This window comes from Podarcis cretensis (genome assembly GCF_951804945.1).
Source record: "Podarcis cretensis genome assembly, chromosome: 3".
In the NCBI taxonomy this organism is placed as follows: Eukaryota; Metazoa; Chordata; class Lepidosauria; order Squamata; family Lacertidae; genus Podarcis; species Podarcis cretensis.
Genome location: NC_137172.1, coordinates 47,532,711 through 47,555,650, shown reverse-complemented (window position 1 = coordinate 47,555,650; position 22,940 = coordinate 47,532,711). Strand labels below are relative to the sequence as shown.

At 41.1% G+C, this 22,940-nt stretch overlaps 1 protein-coding gene across 1 annotated transcript in view; it reads right to left on the bottom strand.

Moving 5' to 3' along the window:
- The window catches only part of NID1 (nidogen 1), a 52,423-nt gene that overhangs the window by 18,519 nt on the left and 10,964 nt on the right, over nt 1–22,940 (bottom strand). The window contains exons 2-12 of the mRNA XM_079971807.1: nt 22,224–22,523; nt 20,838–21,067; nt 18,094–18,509; nt 16,005–16,154; nt 14,989–15,240; nt 11,821–12,021; nt 11,233–11,475; nt 10,164–10,307; nt 8,206–8,334; nt 4,423–4,566; nt 3,311–3,433 (exon numbers count right to left, since the gene is read on the bottom strand). Coding sequence (XP_079827933.1) covers nt 3,311–3,433; nt 4,423–4,566; nt 8,206–8,334; nt 10,164–10,307; nt 11,233–11,475; nt 11,821–12,021; nt 14,989–15,240; nt 16,005–16,154; nt 18,094–18,509; nt 20,838–21,067; nt 22,224–22,523 — 2,332 coding nt within the window. The remainder of the gene's footprint in view (nt 1–3,310; nt 3,434–4,422; nt 4,567–8,205; nt 8,335–10,163; nt 10,308–11,232; nt 11,476–11,820; nt 12,022–14,988; nt 15,241–16,004; nt 16,155–18,093; nt 18,510–20,837; nt 21,068–22,223; nt 22,524–22,940) is intronic.

The window sequence follows — 22,940 nt, the reverse complement described above, 5'->3', positions numbered from 1 at the left end:
AAGGGCAGCCCAGAAGCACTTCAGAGCTGTAGAAAGGGCTCCTAAAATATGCTGTATCCATTAATGTGGTTTCTTGGGTTACTGCAGGCCTTGTGAACTGGAAAAGCTCCAGCTTTGTTATTGAATAATCAGTAGCAGTTGAAATGGTGCTAGAAAGTAAAACACCAGAAGACTGATCTTAGAAGCTGCTGGAGCGGGAGGGGCAGGATTCATCCCATTGTTTAGGCAAGCCAAAATCTAAGCCACAATGCATTTACTAAGGTTGTAGCAAATGTTTTAAACAAACAGTGGGACAGGGACATGCAACAACCACTACACAGATGGCATTAAAAAAACACTTCATGCTCTAGCTGTCATCACATGGTGAGCAGGTTCTGTGAAGTGACTTGCCATGTATACAGGACAACTTTAATGCTACCACGGGATTTTACTGTTTATATTTTGCTATGGTACGGGCACAACTGCAAGGTTCAGCCACCATATGCTACACACAATGTCCACAGTGTGTGCACCGATCCAGTCTATTCCCCACTACCACCTGTGATCAGGTAGCTGAAGGTTACCCCAAAAAGTCTTTTGTGTTTTTGGTGATGCTCCTATGTGGTTTCAAAGAAAGGCAGATTAACACCTCACCATTGGGAGGCTGTTAGTGCAATCCATTTAATGCTGCTTCGGTCATGGAGTGCTACAAACAGGATACGGACTTTTGCCACCAGTGCATTTCCCATGTGAACTAGATTACCCACATTAACAATTTTGGTGAATTATTTTTATTGGTCATAGTCCCTAGCCAGAGAGTCTGGGTTTGTTTCTGTTTGGTAAACACAATCTACAGGAGATGAAGGGGTGACAAGTTTTGGACATCTGTTTCTTTTTGTAATGAAACAATGGAGCGTGAGGGAATAATGAAGTACAGACATTCTTCGTAGCTGCTGGAATGCCGCTGCTTACACCAGGACCTCTATTGCTGACAAGCCGGCTATGTGATGAACGTATGTAAAATTGCAGGCAACTTCCACAGCTACTTCAAGGAGCAGATTTGCTGTGTAAAAACTATTAGAGTACTGTATTTGCAGAATAAAATTCCCTAGCTTAAATTTAGAGATGCCGAAAGTGGTACCTGAATATATGAAGTGTGTGTATGTGTGTGTGTATTGACAACGCAGACACTGTAGAACATATAGTCTCATAGGCCCACAATAGCTTCAGTGACATTTATGACTGCAGCAAAATACAGTGGTACCTCGGGTTACAGATGCTTCAGGTTACAGACGCTTCAGGTTACAGACTCTGCTAACCCAGAAATAGTCCCTCGGGTTAAGAACTTTGCTTCAGGATGAGAACAGAAATCGCGTGGTGGCAGTGCGGCGGCAGCAGGAGGCCCCATTAGCTAAAGTGGTACCTCAGGTTAAGAACAGTTTCAGGTTAAGAACGGACCTCTGGAACGAATTAAGTTCTTAACCAGAGGTACCACTGTAGTAAATAGGCGAAGCTGGATGGCTCTTCCCAGACGAAACACTATGCTCTATTCCTTAACTACAAAACCCAAATATGCTGAAAGAGACAGGAACAGGTTTTCTTTCTTCTACTGGGACAGAAAAGCTATTAGGCTGCTGTGAAAACAGGGCCACACGGGGCCTCTCTCTTTCCCATCCTCAGCGTCCAGAGCATCAATGAGCAGCTGACAGAAATTCTTACCAACGGAGTACTCCATAGGACTGATTCTGTGACAGTGCCATGTTCAAGCTTAATTTGGGCACTGCCACCACACCACCTGTAGCATTCCACCTGTAGAAATCAACTTATATCTGATCCTAGGTACTCTAGTATAGGACTGTCTGTTTATAAGACTGCTCTTGACATTCCAAAGAAGTGAAAATTTGCATAACGAAGAATAGAACCTAATTTTATCTGAATCCCTCAAACCTAATTACTTATGGCCAACTTTGTTTTGTATCCTTGTATTGGACCAAGAAATAACATACCTATTATGGGTGTATGGATTGCTCTGCTAGATTATTATTACACACATGCTGCAGGCTATTTGTCTGCCACTACATATCACAACTTTCATCTGTCAGAAAGCGATAGGAATTAGGGGGGAAAGCATCCTCTCTCTTCCCTTGAAATCACCTCCTTCCTTTCTATCTATACTTACCTCTCACATGAAAAAGAACATTGTCTCTTTCTCCAAAATTCAACATCCAGCACCCCATGTTCCAGGCATAATCCTTCGAGCAGTGATGTGCTTTATTTATCAATTGATTGATTTGCTGACCAATTATAAATATGCGCAACACAATGCAAACAAAATGAAAACATAATGCCCTATTCTGATTTATGTCCCTGGCTCCTCATTCAGAGAAGGAAATCCATATGATAACACAACCTTAATTCAAAATAATGAAGTTACAACCCAAAAGGAAATCTAACATAATTAGCAAAACAATGCAAAGTAAAATTACAGCATTACTTCCAAACAAGTTCACAGTAGAGGAAAGATAGCATTTTTCAGCAAAACAAATAGCAAAATGGAAGAGAGAACACTGATCTTTCTGGAGTGAATGTAATAGTCTTATAAGTAGCATGGAATATTTTCTATTGCACCAACTGATCAGATTAGATTACGTAGCTCTTAGTGCTCCTTACACAAAATTTCAGTATGTATTAGCTAAAATCGTAAGCTGACAAAGGAGATATTTAACTCAGAAAACAAGCCAGAATTTGTGCAAGGCTTAATTTTCAAAAACATGTGATTCCCAACTGAAATCCTATACTCACTTCAGAATATATCTCATTAAATTCAATAGGCCTGATTAATGAGTTGACATATAAAGGATTTAACTGTAAAAAGTCTTAAAGTAAAAAGGGAATCTTGATAAACTCTAGAAAGCACCATATTAAATAATCACTCCTTGATCAAATACAGTGGTACCTCTGGATGCGAACAGAATCCATTCCGGAGCCCCGTTCACATCCTGAAGTGAACACAACCTGCGTCTGCGCATGCACGGGTCGTGATTCGCCGCTTCTGCGCATGCACGTGACATCATTTTGAGCGTTTGAGCACATGCATGAGCGGCGAAACCTGGCAGTAACGCGCTCCGTTACTTCCGGATCGCCGCGGAGCGCAACCTGAAAATGCTTAACCCGAAGCTACTTCAACCCGAGGTATGACTGTAATTCAGGGTTTTTTTAAAATCAGAGTACACAGTTGTTAAAAAACTTCTGTTCATTTAATGGCATTCCACCATGCTGTCTATCAACAGTTTGCTTCTGCTAGGATTTTTAGAAAATAACATTTATTTACCTCCTGTCACACACTGGAAACCATCCCCACGATAACCTGCCTTACACTGGCAGCTGAAGGACCCTTGTGTGTTATAGCAGTAAGCATCTGGATGACAGCGGCTCAGCTTACATTCATCTTCATCTATAAAAGAAAAGAAAAGAAAAGAAAAGAAAAGAAAAGAAAAGAAAAGAAAAGAAAAGAAAAGAAAAAAGACCATATTATAAGATACACTCCTTTGAAGGAACTGAAAAATATGCATGTAGGCCAGCCTTAGGTCCTCTGTTACAAGGACCTGGACCTGAATCCTTTCTCATATGCTACCATGAGACAAACATTCAGCCAGGATGTTGGGCAGCTATGACCACGCACATTGGTCAAAGTTTCATGATATAATGAGTTTGTGTCCATTGACTCACCATTCAAATAACTGGTGTTTTAAGTTTCATAAGCAATGTTTTATACATGAGCAGATTGTAGGTTGGGCAGTTGGTTCCAAAGCATAGAATCACAGCAAGCCAACCAGACTGCCAAAAAGACAGGGAGATAATCTATTGGACATAGCATACCATGTGCTAAACTAGGGTAACCTAAACTAGGACAACCATGTTAGGAGAGAAAAGGACTCAATGTGACATAAGTAGCTTGGGAAAACAACACTGTGCATTGCGGTGCACTTCCACTAAAAGATTACTTTATGATATGTGCAGTCAGATGAGCTTTATAAATGGTACACTAAAGATCAGAAATCTTTTAACTGTTGATGTGCAAATGAGGATGCTGACAATTTAAGATGCATCTCATAAACATGGATATTATCACTATTGATTTGTTTATTTCTGCGATTTAGGATAGTCACATGGATTTGGGAATAGCAACATTTCCATATGAATGCCAGCAAACAACACTAGTAAAAAGAGGTTTTTAGACAAGATTAAAATGTGGAGAAAATGTGTGTAGCGAAGACAGTGTGGAAACTCTGTTTTATTATGGTTTTAGATTCCCAACTCAAAAAATTGTTACAGAAAGGGGGGGGGGGGAGCCCAAACAAATTATTGAGGATCAGATAACCAAGCTGTACAAAGGCCTCCAAGGACAAGACAGAAGGGGAGGGGGTTCATGGTGCCACTTACCCTCGCAGGAACGTCCATCCCCAGAGAAGCCTGGCAGACATGCACAGATATAAGAAGAGCCACCAGAGTATATGCAGCGGGCACGCTGTGGGATGTCACAAGTGTGTGTTCCCATCACACAATGATTGACGACACGTTCAATAGCTACAAGGTAGGAACACTCACTTTAATATTTTTTGAACAGAGGGAAACACGAATGAAACAAAAATAAAACTCGTCTGTCGTTTATTTCAACCCAACACTAACCTGATCCCAAACCATTTAGAGCTTTAAAGGTTTTCACTAGTACTTTAACTTGTCTTCAAATTGTACTGGCAACCAATGCAACTGGTGAAGTATCAGCATGATATAATCTAATTGGCCAGGCCAAAAACAAGCCAGATGTATTCTGCACCAACTGTGGTTTCTGAGCTGCCCTCAAAGGCAACCCAAAGAGAAAATTGCAGTAGTCACTTTTGGAAGTTGTTAATGCCTGAATGACCATAGTAAGGTCTGACCTCCCCATCAATGATTGGTTGAATTCTACTATCCAAGCTTGTTGAGTTTCCCTATCCACAATACTTCCATCTTATCTGGATTAAGCTTCAGATTATTTAGCCTCATGCAACCCAGAAGAGCCTACTGACATTTGCTGAAGCTGAAAGGCATCAAAATATGTCGGTAAGTGAGGGACTCCTCAGTCTTCCAAGCTGGATTTGTATTACAACATGGAGATTAACCTGGGCCATTTGGAGCAAAAAATAAGCCTATTAAGAAGGCATTACCAAGAGGTAAGGATATTACACAAAACTGAAAGGGGAAGGACCTGAAAGAGAAACAAAATTCTGGGCTACCTTTCTTACTGTGGCCACCCTGAGTAGAATGCGGAAAGTCAGAGCCTGCCAAGCCTTCCTCTACAATACATTTAAGGACTAGGGAGTAATTTAAATGAAACAAGTTCCTCCCCAGTTTAATAGCATGGGGGACAAGATAACACTCTAAGGCACCCCACAGGCCAATGGCTAAGGGATGAAACAAACGACCAAGCACCACCATCTGAACCTGAACCTCCAGGAAAGACTGAAGTCACTGCAACACAATTCCTCCAAATCCCAATGGAACAGCCAGAAGGTCGATGATCTCAAAAGCTACTGGGATAAGCACTTTCATCTCCTCATTCTGGCTTGCAGGCTGGCGAGGTATCTAATCAAGAGGTTTGAATACCTTAATATCAGCACTTCCCTTCCTCCCCTCCCCTCAAACCGAGGCTGGTGCCGTGAAATGAAATTATCTACAATGACAACATTTGCAAGGATAATAAAACACTGGCGGCCTCTCGCAAATGCTGCTCACACAGAGAATGATTTACTATCTTACTAAAAACTAAGCCAAAGATGACCAAAGATTGTAATTTGGCAATCGCATCAGGAGCTCAGTAAGATATAAAAACATTGGCAGATGAATGAGTTCTAAACAAATACAAAACAATACCAAACTGAACAAGTCATCGCTAGGTTTTGACATCTGGGATTTAAGATAACTCTAGAGATACTCTGTAGTCAAAACATGTCAGAAATAAAAATATTTCTACCATTCTTAAATAAAAAATTCATGTAAATTTTTAAATTAAAATTTCATTTTTACTGAAAAGGGGAGCCTTGTTTGATTTTGATTTTTTTTTAAATTGCTAATAATGCCTAAAGCAGCCTTCACAGCTTGCTCTATAGAGCATCCTACAGAACACATAGCCTGTCCTCACTGTTTCTACCATGAAAGCTGTTCTTCTGAGGACTAAACCCACAGAATATCTGCCTTTAGGGCACACACAGCTCTGTTTTACAACACCTCACTGCTGCTCTGCACCTTGCTTTATGTGTTGCTCAAGGCAGCTGCTTCACTCTGTCTAATAGTAGAGCCAGTCCTAGAACTGGCAGCTAAATCATACTTCAACACTAAAGGTGAAGTAGGTGTCCTCTTCACCACACCTAAAGCTGCAGGCTAGTTTAAGAGGGGGCAAGACATTCCATGTTGCATGTATAGCTCTGTCCTCCAAAAGAGATAAATGGTCATGGGGCTTAGGGGGAATAGGCAGGGATTCTGCTACTTCTGCCCCCAACATCTGCCGCCTGAGGCACTCACCTCACTTTGCCTGACCATAGAGGCAGAAGTGAATTTTCTTCCAAGTGAGCATGCACAGAATCAGACTATTAGACGGTTATCCACTATCTTTGGCAAAAGAGTGAGCTAACCAATTACTTCTGGGGGAAAGAGAAAGAAAGTAAACCGTTCAGGAAATGCTTTGTTGTACTCTCGAGCTCAAATTTCCTTCAAACAGATGTTTAAACAACTAAATGCAAGAAAGGAAAGATTTGATACAGTTGTTTGGCACATCCTACAATGCTGTCTGTGTAAAGCTTCCACAAATCCTCTCATGTTACATAACTTTGCCATGTATTTCATCAGTCTTCATATATTAAAAGACATTTATTATTGGATCAGCTGCACTTACAAGTCTTTCATCTTCCCCTCAGTACTCCTTACCAAAATTATTTACATAGGATGCTATTAATGGATGTTATTAATGGAAAAGACAGCATAGCTATCTCAGGCTTGTAGAACTTATTCCCCTCAGCCCAAAAGTAAAAAAAAAAATCTTAATGGTATTGATTTAATCAGGTTTCGGATTTAAATGAATATACATTTATATATACAAATATGTATGTTTGAAATCTCAGTTGCAATGAACACAGTATTCAAATATGAACTATAAGGAGGGCTGTCTTAAGCAAATGCGGTGCCGGGGTGCAAAGATCCGCCCAGCACGCGCCCCCCCCCCAGATTGCCCAGTCCCAGAGGAGGGCAGACCCGGCCAGTCACCTCAGCGTCTTGCTGGCTCAGTTGCCCCCGAACTGCAGAGCCGCCTGCAGCAGAAGAGCCCATCACAGCACTCTGACCGATGGGCGGGCTCCTCCCCGGACTCAACTCTCAGGCCCCAAACTCTTGGCCTGGCGTCCCTGAGAGCCTGGCGCCCAGGTGCCCCACACCCCTAGCACCTATGGGTAAGACAGCCCTGACTATAAGTGATGTCACACATGCGGGAATTGTTTTGTTTGTTTACATATACTTTATAGCTCACTATTTAAAAGTTGCCTGGTGATTCAAGGGAGAAGTGAGGTAGCCTGCTCCTGACTCTAGTCTGTTGACTCTTGCTTTAATGCTTCTGGATAACATTCAGAGAAAGCATTTAGGAATGGTATCTTCAGTTCCTGTACAACTAAAGCCTAATCATCCCAGCCTCCTCTACAGTTTGCTGTTGCAAGCAGGATACATCTCTGACCCATAGCAAGTTGTGGATGAGAGAATGGACTGCTGCAGTGATGCAGATCAAAAGTGGGAGAGCCCGTTCCAGGATGCTAAGTTTCTGACCTGGAACAGCATGCAGTCTTTAGGTCAGGACCTGGCATCCCTACTGAGGGGGAGAACAAGTACTTTGCATGAGTTAAAAAGGGTCCTGGCTTAGCTTAAACCAGATGCATGCTTTGGATGATGTCCAAAGCAGACCAGGCCTGCAGTGATTATCCGTAATAATCCTTTACAAAACCTAAATATTGCCTCCCCCAAATCAAGGAACAGCATTCTTTACATTTCTGATATTTTTCAATTAAAGTAAACAAACTTTTTTTTTTACAAAAACAACCAACAAATTAAGGGAGGTATTAAAAAATAACCTCTGTTTGATATGTTCTCCATCAGATCTCAGTTTCCTAATAACAATAACAGAAAGTTTCCAAAATTAAAACTCACCCACACATGTTCGCCCATCAGCTGAGAATTGATATCCCTCTAGACACTCACATCGGAAAGTCCCTGGCTGATTAATACAGTCTGCATTGTCACCGCACACTGTTGGTTGCTCCTGGCATTCATCTATATCTACAAAAAGAGGCAATGTTATTATACAGAGGTCACTAATATAATTTCTGAAGGGCAGGCCATCACATATGTATAACTTAGGCATCTATTTTAGCTGAAGTAAAGTTATATATTGAAAGCCTGTTTAAACTAAGCTATTGTATGTGACTGCAGTCCAATGCCTAGATAAAAATAACTGAATCTCCTCTGATTGCAGGATTCAAAGTATTTGCCAAGTAACATGTCAAGGCACAAGTGATAAAGTGCACAGTGTCTTACTCTGCCATTTTGGTATGTTGATTTATTTGTACCTGCCCTATTCCTAAGAGCTTGGTACAGTAATTTAGAATTGAAACAACATGATCCAACCTAGATTCAATGCACAGTTGCAGATAAAAATTCCCCCAATTTGATTTGATTTCTAATAAAGTAGCCTCAGGATGCTGTGAACTTGAGGGGAGGAACTGTGGAGGAATTAGGCTACTTTATTATTTCCTCTCCAGCTATTTTTCTGCTCAAAACCACTCCCACCTCCTTTTCCCTCAAAGGTGGGCAGGTCCTCCTTTAAGTCTGTTGAAGTGGGGCTCAGGTGCTCTCATTAATTTGTGTGTCTTTCTGCTAGACCAGAGCTTTTCAAACTTTTCAAGTTGGTGACTTTTGGGACATGCATCATTTCGTGACACAATAATTCAGTTTTGCATCATTTCGCAATGCAGTAATTCAGTTTTACTAGCAACCAGAGGTTAAACTAACCCCTTTGCAGCCCCAGGAGGAGTGCAGGGAGCGTTCATGCAACACACCTACACACTGCAGCCGACATACTAACGTGTCGCAACACACAGTTAGGAAAGCTCTGTGCTAGACGCAGTTTCAGGGAAAGATAATAAGTCATTAAGGAAGATGTCCTACGGATATGTTTTAGTGGATCCATAGCTATGTTGGTATAATAATAATATAATAATAAATTATTATTTATACCCCGCCCATCTGGCTGGGCTTCCCCAGCCACTCTGGGCGGCTTCCAAAAAAATTTAAAATACTATAATACATCAAACATTAAAAACTTCCCTAAACAGGGCTGCCTTCAGATGTCTTCTGAACGTCTGGTAGTTGTTATTCTCTTTGACATCTGGTGGGAGGGCGTTCCACAGGGAAGGCGCCACCACTGAGAAGGCCCTCTGCCTGTTTCCCTGTAACTTGGCTTCTCGCAGTGAGGGAACCGCCAGAAGGCCCTCGGTGCTGGACCTCAGTGTCCGGGTAGAACAATGGGGGTGGAGACGCTCCTTCAGATATAGTGGACCAAGGCCGTTTAGGGCTTTAAAGGTCAGCACCAACACTTTGAATTGTGCTCGGAAATGTACTGGGAGCCAGTTTAGGTCTTTCAAGAACGGTGTTATGTGGTCTCTGCGGCCGCTCCCAGTCACCAGTCTAGCTGCCGCGTTCTGGATTAGTTGTAGTTTCCGGGTCACCTTCAAAGGTAGCCCCACGTAGAACACATTGCAGTAGTCCAAGCAGGAGATAACCAGAGCATGCACCACTCTGGCAAGGCAGTCTGCAGGCAGATAGGGTCTCAGCCTGCGTAACAGATGGAGCTGGTAAACAGCTGCCCTGGACACAGATTTGACCTGTGCCTCCATGGACAGCTTTGAGTCCAAAATGACTCCCAGGCTGCGCACCTGGTCCTTCAGGGGCACAGTTACCCCATTCAGAACCAGGGAAGCATCAAGCAGCTGAACTCAAAGTTCCAAGAAAATATCCAACTGAATTCACTTGCAGCATCTTTGAGTTCAGCTGTTTGAAAACTCTATGGAAGTCAGTTTATTTTTTCCTAAAGAGAAACATTTTCATACCATAACATGTACGTCCGTTTCCTCGGAAGCCCACAGAGCATTCACAGGTGAACTGATTGCCTGTTCCTGGACGACAAACTGCATTTGTGTCACATTGGTGGGTCCCTGTGTAGCAGGGATTGCGGCTTTTATCACCTGTACCATCTGTCAAGAAGCCACAGAAGATACTAAAATCTCAATATTGCTCAATATGAGAATCTCAATATTGCTATTGCTATACTACTATACATTTACAAGGACTGGCCTTCAGACACGTAATACAAGGCTTGGGAAAACATTTCTCATAAAGCTTAGACTCTCGATGGTCAATTGCTTTCAAACACACTTCTCTAGTTTGACACTAGAACTGATTCCTTCAAACAAACAAACAAACAAACAAACAAAACCTTCAAATACCATGGCTATAACAGTGAATGCTAAAGATGTATCACTAATAATCCAAAGGCATTATCTTAAACATTTCTAAGTTTATTCATTATATACAGAGAGGAACTCTCGATCAGTACTAGCTATGGAAGGGGAAGAGAACAATGTCTATGTTTGAGGGATGCATTCTCTCTTTGGTAGTCTCTCAGGAGTCACATACTGGGGTTGGCCAGGGCTGTGCATAAAAGAAAAGCCAAAAAGAGGGTGAGGCCAGAGCCAGTAGTGGGCAGACCTACCCCTTCTCTCTCCTGCCCCAAGAAAAAAAAATCGCTCCTGCATGTTTCCCCATTCCTGAAGCATGACACAAAAAGTTCATCACATGCCACAGAATAATGACTGTGGCTTTGCATCTGCTATGAATGTGGAACATTTCATATACTTTTGTGCACTCTTCTGCAAGCTGTATGCCAATCAATGTGAAGCAAAGGTGGGCAACTTCTGTTTGTGCGCTTCTCAGAGATACCTAGCTAGCTTCTGTGGGAAGCAAGAGTTGCAATAGATGTACCTTTAGTCAGATCCTTTGGGACCATTCTTACAAATAATCTCTTCCGTTTGACAGCCCACAGGTTAAAAGAGACAGGAATCTAATGAACCTTAAAACAGTACAATGGAAACAAACCAGAAAAAAATTCACTGAACATACCAATTGGACCAATTGAATTGCTCATGGCATATCGTAAAATTTGTTCATCTCTGTTATACAAGACAAAGACACTGTCCACTGATAGCTGCTGAGTTGCTGAAACTGGATGGTGAGAGTCATCGTGAATGCACTCCTCAAATGTGATTGTCTGCCGCCATTGGTATGGAACTGTATAAGATGGAGACACCCCATCCCTTTCTGGTTCTGTCACTGTATACTCTCTAGTAGATGACGATGTGATAACTGAAACAAGGAAAGAATCTTATATAAATAAGAAGGGAATTAAAATATTGAGTAAATTCATTCAATCTTTGGTACTCACATATGAGTGTATTAAAAAGACCCAAAGCTATGATTGTTACTTTATATACAGCTAGAAATTTTAATTTGTGTATTGAAAATTTGTATAGGAACCAAATTCAATGAAAAGATTAGTCTAAAAGCTCTTCAAATGTTACAGTGGCAAGCTTCTTGACAAATGTAGGACAAAACAGAAGATTCCTCTTGCAGTGCTCATTCTTGTCACAGGCTTAGACAACTTGTTAAAATGAAATGGAAGTAGCAAGGTTTCGCAACTATTCAACTCACCTGAGCTAGAAGAGTGATAGAGCTCAGTGTAGGGCTCTATATGAACTGAAGAACCAAATGGGATCTCAGGCACTTTGCCTTCAAGTTCTGTGCTGATTGTAAGATGTCCATGTTCATCAATTCCACTGAATTTCTGTTTAATGGTCACCCTTTCATTGTTGTTGAGGAATGTAACTTCAGCTTGTCTTGTAAACTCACCACCTAGAAGATTAATGAAACTTTTTATTTCTGTTTTTAAATAAACATTCTCCATGTGCTGAAACGCATATAGTTGAGACCGCAGTCTCCTTAAACTGAATGTGCTGTCAAACCTACACTATGGGATCTGGTTATAATTGGTGGCCCTTCGTTTTTCTAGTTAAAGAGAAATGTATACATTACCAAAGACTGAAATGACTGAAGGGTTCTCCAGCATTACTTCTGATAAGGAATGGATTGCAGACTGGCTTATGATTCATTTGGTGACAGTGTGTAAACTTACTTCTCTCCATTTCCTGGACACAACCTGACCACAGCCTACTCTAAAAATGGCATCCCTATGTGATGGAGTTTCCAGAACTGATACCAGCAAAATTTGAGATGGAATTGTCAATGTATGTGTCATTTTCAAGTGTGATCTATACTGGGATTGCAGAGATGAAGATGGAAAATTTGATTTAAATTTTTAACATTAAAATATGTTGTATGCCCAAGTGCTGGTATTTGCATCCTATTTTTGAAGGGTAAATAAGTGAAATGGACAAGGCACCAGCCCCTTAAACTCTCTAAAAATGAGTTGAAATTAACAACCCCCTTATCCATTTCACCTAAGTTTGCCTTCTCCATCCATAGAACAGTGGCAAGAGTAGCACAGGAGCTTTATTGGGGAATTGAGCGGGTTGATGAAGTTCCCCAAACAGCAGCAGGTGGGAACTCCAATTGAGAGAAGAACAATTTCCCCTTCCCAAGTGGAGCAGCAATGGTAGGATGAGTGATTTTTACATGGGTGCCCAGTTTTTAAAGGCTTCATTTCTGAGCAGAGGTACAGTGGTACCTCTGGTTACAAACTTAATTCATTCCGGAGGTCTGTTCTTAACCTGAAACTGTTCTTAACCTGAAGTACCACTTTAGGTAAACCTGAGGTAGCACTTTAGCTAATGGGGCCTCCCGCTGCTGCCGCGCCGCCACCACACAATTTCTGTTCTCATCCTGAGGTAAAGTTCTTAACCTGAGGTACTACTTCCAGGTTAGCGGAGTCTGTAACCCGAAGTGTTTGTAACCCAAGGTACCACTGTACAGTTATTCCTTCTGGTTATGAATTGCATTGGAACTACATGCTGTGCCGTTAGTATTGAATTAGTAGGATCTGAATATAGTGCTAACAAAAAAAATAAAATGCTTTTCACACACATAAGCTGACAAACAGTACTAGTTTTAATGGGGGGGTGGGAATAGTACAGATTTCAGAATAATTTCTCCCAGCTTAATTTCCCTAAAACAGCATGGTAAATGCTGTTACCTTCATAGGTATCAGCTAAATGTTGTAATTTTTGAAATGAGTGAACTTTCTCCCCTGTGACCTTTCAAACAAAAGACGTATTTGAAGTAATATCAGTGGGGAGCAGCTGTTTTGAAGCAAAAAATGTAAACAATGAAATTCAAGAAAAGCCTGAAGTTGCCCTTTGCTCAAGAGAGTTTCCTGTCTGCTTGCTTTCTACTGATCACTTTTTAAGCTTTGGTGCAATACCAAAACTACATAAGGGGAAGTTTTCACTCCCCCATAGGCAGGTAGTGTGATAAACTGGTGGTCGTGTCCTGATGAATGTCCTTTGCCTACATTTATTATTCAACCTAGGGACACGGGTGGCGCTGTGGGTAAAACCTCAGTGCCTAGGACTTGCCGATCATATGGTCGGCGGTTCGAATCCCCGTGGTGGGGTGAGCTCCCATCTTTCGGTCCCAGCTCCTGCCCACCTAGCAGTTCGAAAGCACCCCTAAGTGCAAGTAGATAAATAGGTACCACTTTATAGCGGGAAGGTAAACGGCGTTACCGTGTGCTGCGCTGGTGCTGGCTCGCCAGAGCAGCTTTGTCACGCTGGCCACGTGACCCGGAAGTGTCTCCGGACAGCGCTGGCCCCCAGCCTCTTAAGTGAGATGGGCGCACAACCCTAGAGTCGGACACGACTGGCCCGTACGGGCAGGGGTACCCTTACCTTTACCTTATTATTCAACCAGTCAGAAGGAAGAGATTTCAGTGGGAACTCGGTTTACAGCACCTTTTCCACCTGCACAAATTGCTGTGCCATTAATTTTATTATACTTACTGAATTTACACAGCCACCCAGAAGTAACTTAAGATCACAGGGCAGTTCAGAAAACAAATACATCTGTATCGCCCTCTTCTCTGCAGTCTGAGTTATTACTATTCCAGTATTCAAGCTTCCCCCCCCAACTGTCCTTTTGGTTTCTCTCCTTAAGTATCAAAACCACATACTGAACACTCTTCTCGCTCCTCTCTGATTAGTTGTCCTGGAAGCTTCCGATTTTTCTCTAGTTTCACTGTAGGAAAACTGGGGCTACACAGTGTGTGTGTGGGGGGGGGGTGCTGTTGTTTTTGTTTGTTACTATTGTATGTATTTTTTATATTGTAAACCACCCAGTGATCCTCAGATGAAGGACAGCATAGAAATTTTAACAACAACAACATACAACACAATAACTAATAAAATCCAAAACTACAATTAAAAATATGTATTGCTGCAGATGGCTCTTGTTACTAGCTTCTTCTGTGACCCAACTTTCCCTCCATCTAATTTCCTTTCCTTGGTCTAGGCAGTCCACAACACCCTGGACAAAATCACCAATGCTTTACCTCTCACCACTTGCTAGCAGCCCAAAAGTAAGGTCACTACTGGGATGGGCAGCAAACAATATGGACTTTTATACCTGTGCCTGATGACTCTTTGCTGTCACTTGTTTCTCTAAATTAAGTGTTCCTGTCTTACAGAAATTAAGAGAGGTTCGTGTAACGTTACAAAAATGGTCTATGGAGGAATATAATATGTTTCTGAGGCATGTCCTTTGAAGCAGACTGGCAGCAACGAACTTCTTTATTTTACAACAGAGTCCCTGTGAATTGTCTACAAAACAGATGCATGCAACTTTTAAAAAGCAAATGTAAAAACTTACCAGTAATGCTGAATCCATTTTTATATCCTTGTTGCTCCACAGCAAACATCCACCCAATGATACCTCCGATAGAGGCAAGAGGAAGCAAGGAGAAACCCAAAGCTTCTGGAATTGTGCTGATGGCAGTGTACGCCCGTCCATGGTTCATCACGACGTAAGAGTGGAGGTCAGTGTTTTCAAATACAATTGGGACTGGATTGTTTCCTACAAAGATCCGTCCTTTGACTTTTCCATTGACTCGCTGAGGAGAACCTTATTATAACAAAACCAAAGTAGCCAGGTTATATAGCACAGCCATTATATATTAAAAGCTTTGAAGCACCACACTTAAAAACACTGGTCTGTGTTGTAAACTTTGTATGTTTATTACAAAGTAAAATAATAACAGATCACAATAATGAGAAACTAGGCACTGCCTTATTCACTTTAGACAAATGAACCACTTACATATATATGTTGATATTTACATAGAATATATTTGCTATGTTCATCCATACATCTTTAATCTCTATTTGTAAACTTCTGAACTCCTTTATATGCTGAGAATCAGCTCAAATTTCAACTAGTTTCCTAATTTGGAATAAAAAGTGCACTATCTGTTTATTTGCTTCTAAAGTTCAATAAAAAATGGAACTGCATAATTTGCTCATCCAATGCAGTATTACATAATGTAGTTTCTTCTGACAATTTAATGAGTTTCACAAACCAAGTTCCTCTAGTGTTGCAGATCTCTAGTTTTCCTGAACCTTTCTTCAGTAAGAGGTTTAAACACAAGCATAAAATGTATCCCATTTATCAGTTTGGTTAAGCAAGTCTTTTATCTCTAAGTGTTAATCTAAAAGGGTGGTAGGTGACAGCACCTTCCTTTTATTACTGCAGCATGCTCAATCCCTATGCTTTGCGTTGCTGGAGATATGATGGAAATAATTGCATTCAGTAGGAAAAAAAATGATCATTAAAATGCATATGTGTAGTATATATTAGAGTCATGAGTTTTGAAACAATTTTTAAATTACCTTCTGCTACGCACTGCCTGCCATTTCCTTTGTAGCCAGCACTACAACTGCAACAAAAGCCATTTGGATAGTCTGTGCAAACAGCATGAACTGAACACTGATGACGGTTGTTTGCACAGCTTTGCTGGACATCTGTACTGTAACGAAACACTGCAGAGAGAGTAAAAAAGGAAAGTTCTCAGCATAATGCATTTCGGAGAGCGGTCAGAAATGTTGCCCCTGTCTTGGCCATAAAGCATCTTAACCCACACATGGTGAGTTTTATTTTCCCTGTCACTTTGCTTGGCAGCTGTGAAATAAATAGTCATCTGGCAGGACAGCAAAATATACCACCACTGGGAGACAACAGGAGACGCTATTCCTGCTGCAAGAGTGTTGCCTCCTGCACCAGCACTGCTGCATAGCCCTCTGGTTATGAAACACAAATCTAGATTTATGAAACAGAAATCTAGTTATTTTCTGTTTTGCTTTTCCTTTTTTAAAAAGCTGTTTGAAGCTTCAGATGTGTGTGGAAGGTGATAAATAAAAAAATAATCTGAAGGGAAGATACATGCCTGCATGTACACAATTAGACATACAGGAGGACTTTGCCAAGTGTTCCTGGGCATGGATTTGCTGGCCTGTATTTTGAAACATGAGAAGCACCTTAAAATACATTGTCCACTGCAGGGACATGTAATGGACATGCTGTAAATGCCTGCTTTGTGACATATAAAGCAGCCTTCAGAATGTCATTAGCCATTAGCAGGCATTTGGTCCATGGGGAAGTAATTACAGCTTACACAGGGGTCAAATCTATGGGTCCCTACAGAATGGACTATGCTGATTTCCAACACAGTCACAATGAGTCAACCAATGTTTTGATTCACAGCACTCTCCTTCCTAGCTCAGTTGGTTAGAGTGTGATGCAGATTAACACCAAGGTTGCAGGTTCGACCCCCGTATGGGACAGCTGCATATTCCTCCACTGCAAGGAGTTGGACTAGATGATCCTCAGGGTCCCTTCCAACTCTACCATTCTAAGATAGTTGTGAACCAGGATTTCTATCACAGGAATTTATATTTTGCTTTTAAACAATTATATTAGGGAACACAAATTAACATAACAGCACTTATTGTGCTACATGTAATCATTACGGTTTGCTCATTTCACAGGGCTGTTCTTGACTTGACAAAGTATTGCCTTTCTTTAAATAACTATTTTACCTCAGTGTTTAGTCTAAAAGGCCCTCCCACATACATTCACACAAATATTCCCAGTGGCTTACAGATCAATAAAAACAGGAACCCTGACCTCAAGCTTACAATCTAAAAGTTATAAGGAGAAGCGTAACAATATGAGGAGGAAGGAGGACAACAAGCAAATTCAGGCATCCATTTTTAAGTAATGTCTTATACTGACCAGCTAGACTGGAAACAGTTCAGAGACAGGAAGAGCCAAAAGGAATAGGTCTCTCAGCAGAGCCATCCAAGTGGCCCTGCTTCCTTTTCTTCCTTTGCTATAGCCTGGCTGCAGCCAGACAGGAGTGGCTGTACTTCACTTCCCTCCCTCTGAAGTAATGGTTGTGGCAACTGAGATATCACATCTGAGGAGTGATAGTACAGTATAGATCTTTATAGCCTAGCAGGGACTCCCAGGACATGCAGGAAAATCCTGTTAACCCCTACCAACTGACTGAATTTGAGGGCTGCACACACACTGTTCTCATGATGCCAGTGAATATTGGCTGCAGAGAACAACAACAACAACAACAACAACAATTTATTATTTATACCCCCGCTCATCTGGCTTGGTTTCCTACTACAGACTTGTGCCCTTAACTCTCAGTGGCATAGTGGTGAAGGAAATAGGCTCTGGAGGATCTGTGTCCAATTCTCTCCCCCTCTCCCCCCCCCCCACTCTTTCTCTCTCTCTTTAAATATAATTTTTAAGCTCTGAGAGAATCTGGCCTCTCTGGGAAAGAGAAACAGGACTCATAGATGGTATATGTACACATTATTCAAACAGGCTACCGGGTTTTGATCAGATCATGATGCTAGTCAATTCTGTGGTTCCTGAAATGACGATTCAAATACTGAATGACCTTACCAATTCCAGTTTCATCATCTTCTTCTACATCAATAATCTGAGTGTGGTGCCTGGGAAATTGCTGGTTTGGAAACTGGAGAGGTGGGCTTTTCCCTGTTGGGAACGGATTCGCAGCTGGAGGATGCTCTGTTAAAGCTTGATAAGGAGTCTGAAAGCCATCTGCTTCTGCTGGCTGAGGTAAGTTGTAGCTAATGTGCAGCTGATCTCCTCTGCTAGAAATATCTTCGGATACTTCCGGCTGGTTTATTTCAATGGAACCTTGCTCTGATATGGACGGTTCTGTAGCCACTTCCTGAAACTGGTCATAATCACTATACTCTGCACTGGTAGCAGTCTCAGTGACTTTGGCTGGCAGGATACTATCTGAGCCACCAATCTCAAATGCCCAGACTCCTTGTTTTCCCATATTGCTGCTCCTAAAATAAAAGAAATCTCTAACTGTATATTAAAGCAAGAACTGTACATTTTATATTTTTTAAAGTTAATGTTATCTATGATTTGATTGCCACAACCACGATGCTATCGCATTTGCTCAAAATCAAACTTAAGTTGCACACCACTCCATGCGAACCACTTCCCAAGGAAATTGGTACCCATATTGTATTGATTTTTCAGTAGCTTCCATGCCAACCTAAGTTGGGCCTTAATGTGTGAGCAACTCATTTGTTCAGCCTATCATGAACAAACATTCACACTGTAATGGCTCTTCCACCAGCACCAGCACCTTCCTTTGTTGTCTGTTTTTATTTATTTGTAAGAAATTTTTATTGGGTTTCAGAAACAAGGATAATAGAAATAAAAAAAATCATACAAATAAATAGACATAGTCTCATGTAATTTATCACAAAAATAGCATAATAGATTTGCAGTAATATCTGCAACATATGGTTCATTTTTAGTGGTTAATGTACAGTGGTGCCCTGCAAGACGAATGCCTCGCAAGACGGAAAACTCGCTAGACGAAACTGGTTTAAACAAAAACAAAGAGGAAACAGGATAGAACAGAGTTAACAGATAACATTCAACATTGCATAGCTAAATGCCTAATCGGGAGCCCTTGTGGTTGTGTTTAGATTAAGTATGAGTAATGGTCATTTTTGCTCAATGAAACAATATAAAGTGTTGGTATATTGATGAATGTGGGAGAGGGGTTCAAAGTCAAATATAAAAAAATATGTTTAAATTTAAATTTAGATCAAGCAGATGGAGCCAAATGCTGATTAGGGGTGTGTGTATTCAATTCCTGCAATACTGGCATACAGTGGCAGAGGAAGAGGGGAGCAGGGGGAGAGTACTTCCCCCTGCAGCACAATCCCGATGGGGAGCCATTGCGGCTGTCCCCTGCCCGCGCTCAACGCCAGGCCCCTACGGGCAGTGTGCCATGCCCCCAGGATGCACGCCACGCCCCCAGGACATGCATCAGCCATGCCCCCACCTGCTCTCCCCCCCCCCAGTGCCAGAGCATGAAGCTCCGCCACTGCTAGCATATGCTATGAAATTAACCACACTGGGGTAAAGCCATCTTTCTTGATTTGTCCACATGTCATTTGTAGTTTATTTGTTAATCTCTCAAGGAGGGCTGTTTCCCAAACTGTTTTCTTACTACATGTATATGATTGTGCTAGAAAGGTCTTTCCAGTACGTATCTGGTTATATTGTCTCTCGCTGCTTCTAATAAATGGCTTATTAATTCTTTATTATGTAAATCCAGATTGTTGTCTTGGAATATATTCAATAAAGCTAATTCTGGTCTTACTTGCAATTATTGTTTTGTTATTTTATTAATTCCTTCGAATACTGAATTTCAGAAAACCTGGATTTTTGTACATTCCCAGCACATGTGGAGATATGTACCAAGTGTGGGGCAGCCCCTCCAGCAACATGGTGAGGCACCAGGGTGGATCACTGCCAGCTTCCTAGCAGTTAGGTACCATCTATAGGTGAGTTTTAGAGTTAATTCTCTATTGATTGCCAAATAGACTTGAAAGGTATTTTTGACCAAAGTCTATTCCACTGACTTGGGACGAGTTTATCACCAAAATCACATCCCCACTGATAACTAATGAACAAAAAAGGAGAGAGTGGACAGCCTTACTTTGTTCCCCATCAAATCCCCACCAGGGATGAATTTATATTGTTTATTCTTACTGTGATGGAAGCTTCAGAGTATATTTGTTTGATTTTGGGGCCAAAATGCATTTTAGGTCTTTGTTGTCTATTTAGAATGTCAAACTTGAAACTGACTTTTAGAATACAGTGGTACCTCAGGTTAAGTACTTAATTTGTTCTGGAGATCTGTTCTTAACCTGAAACTGTTCTTAACCTGAAGCACCACTTTAGCTAATGGGGCCTCCTGCTGCCGCCACACCGCCGGAGCCCGATTTCTGTTCTCATCCTGAAGCAAAGTTCTTAACCTGACGCACTATTTCTGGGTTAGCGGAGTGTGTAACCTGAAGTGTATGTAACCCGAGGTACCACTGTATGAAAATGTAAAGTGACATGCACACTGATGGTGCTTCATCAATGACTATAACAGGTACACAGGTGGAAAAAACTTTTAGCATTTCTGATCCCTTATCCTCAAATAAAATAAGAATGCTGATTTAGAAATGAATATCAAAAACCCTTTTCAAGTTTATGAAAATTAACTGCATTTTGTGATATAGAAGATTACTAACATCATTTACGTATCAAAAAGTCTTCTAGGAAATACAGTTTTTTAAAAAAATAAATAAAAAGCATACTTGTGCAGATTTCCAATGAACTCTTCTTCATTAGCAATTATATTGTATATTCCAGGTTTTACCCATAAGAAGTAATTTGTAGAGGGTTGACTGAAGCCAACAACAGCCGGGATAATTTCCTTATTATTTTTAGTATGTGTACTATGGAACTGCAAACCATCCTCTGGATAAAGGAAAACAGCATAGGAACTCGAATCAGAAGACGCTAAAACAGCCTGGAATGTGTTTCTCTGTGGAGAAGATTTAAATTTTATTTATTTGTAGAAAAAAATTGCAAGATTAGACATAAAGACGAGACTCTGGGTTTGTGCACACTGGAGTTCACTGTGTGCTTTCGGCTGTTTTGCATTCGCAATCAATTTGCCCAGAACACATGACATCACCCAACACCAATCGTAATGCTTTTCCCTTGTAAATTCAAGTTTATCTGATACAGGGATAATCCAGTAAATTGGTAGAAATTAGGATCCAAACTGATCCATTTGGGGTCATAGAAAATTGGTTTTGTTGTTTTTGGGTGGGTCAGTTATCACTTTGTGCTGCTCCCCATCCCATGTTCCCTGCTTTCTTGTTGCTTCCATTTCTTTTTCAGCTATTCTCATAGCATAGCTATATATACATTTGATCCCTCAGATTTGCACAAAGCCAGAAAACTGCACAAGCAAACCACATTAAAAATTTACAATTGCTTCACTGTGTGCTTTTGCACACTTCCTGGGCAGGGTTTTTTTAAAAAAACAAAGTGTGTGCACACAGACAGCTGTGTGCATGTCCTGTCAGTACTTAACTGACACATTAGAACAAAAGAAGGCAAACACAAATGTGAATACACTACCTACTGGTATGAGGGGGGAAAGAACACATTTGCTCTTAATATACAAATACAGATTCAAAGTATGGGTGTGGACTACTTTGATGTAATTTGAATGTGGAAGAAAGTTGATTAAAAGCTAAATATGTGGACTCAAATGTGGACAAGCCCTTTAAATACAAGCTGAGTTGATTCCGTGATTACAGAATATAGAATCAAGGATTTATTATCTTTAGGAGTATCCTCAAAGCTATTCTTCCAAAAAAGGATATTGTTTTGAACACTAAACATCACAGAACTTTGTAATTCATAAAATGAAGAAGTCCGACTGTGGATCCAAAGCATTCATTTGACATATTAAATCTGAAGTTCTGAATCTGCATAACTAAGATAAATTTACAACCTGCATCTCTCTCTTCCAAAAAGCCTTTGCCATTCCTAGGCTGCAAGCTACATCCATTCACTAGGGGGTAAGCTCCAAGCAAAGACACATAGGCCTGCAGTTTCACTTAGTTTGCATATCGTCCAGGTACCGTACTTCTCATTTGTCTATTGCTATGCTGTCACAAGCTCACCTTCACTTGCAGAGCGACATCTTCTCCAGGTCCTGCATAAGGAGCCACAGAATCCCAGGTAACAATGACAACATTGCTTGGATCAAAGGCAGACTCTGGAAAGCCCCTTTTAATATACTGAGCAGCAAGCTGGAGGACATCTGGGGATGAATCTTCCCTGTAGTACACTTTCCCATGTCCGCCTGTAGTATCCAAATCAGCATAAAAGGGAGCAATACCTCCAAAACTGACTGGAAGTTGACCAGGGTTATCTTCGTCCATTGATGGCTCACTTACTGCAATGATGCCATTAGTAAGAACCTAGAAAAATAATTAGGAAAATGTTAAAAACAGTGAATACATGCTCGATATAGGCAGGGATGGATGGATGGATGGACAAATCTGTCTATTTGGTTTCTTTCACTTTCTCATTTTTTCCCCAGTTTTAAGCTCAGTTCTTCACATTGCCCATCAGTTTTCAAACTTCCTTAAAAAGGGGGGGAGGAGTCCTCACAATGATTTGTCAACATTTTAGTGTACATTTCTCAGATGCGTTTTTGCTAGCAATTTCCCCTAGCATAACACATTCAATTTTCACAAACGCAGCATTTTGGGTTGGACAACTGCATCACAAAATTCAGGGAAGTGCAGACTTCAAGTGCATTTCTATCCGTGCACTGCTTCAGGAAGCAGGAACTAGGTAAAAAGGTAGAGGGACCCCTGACTGTTAGGTCCAGT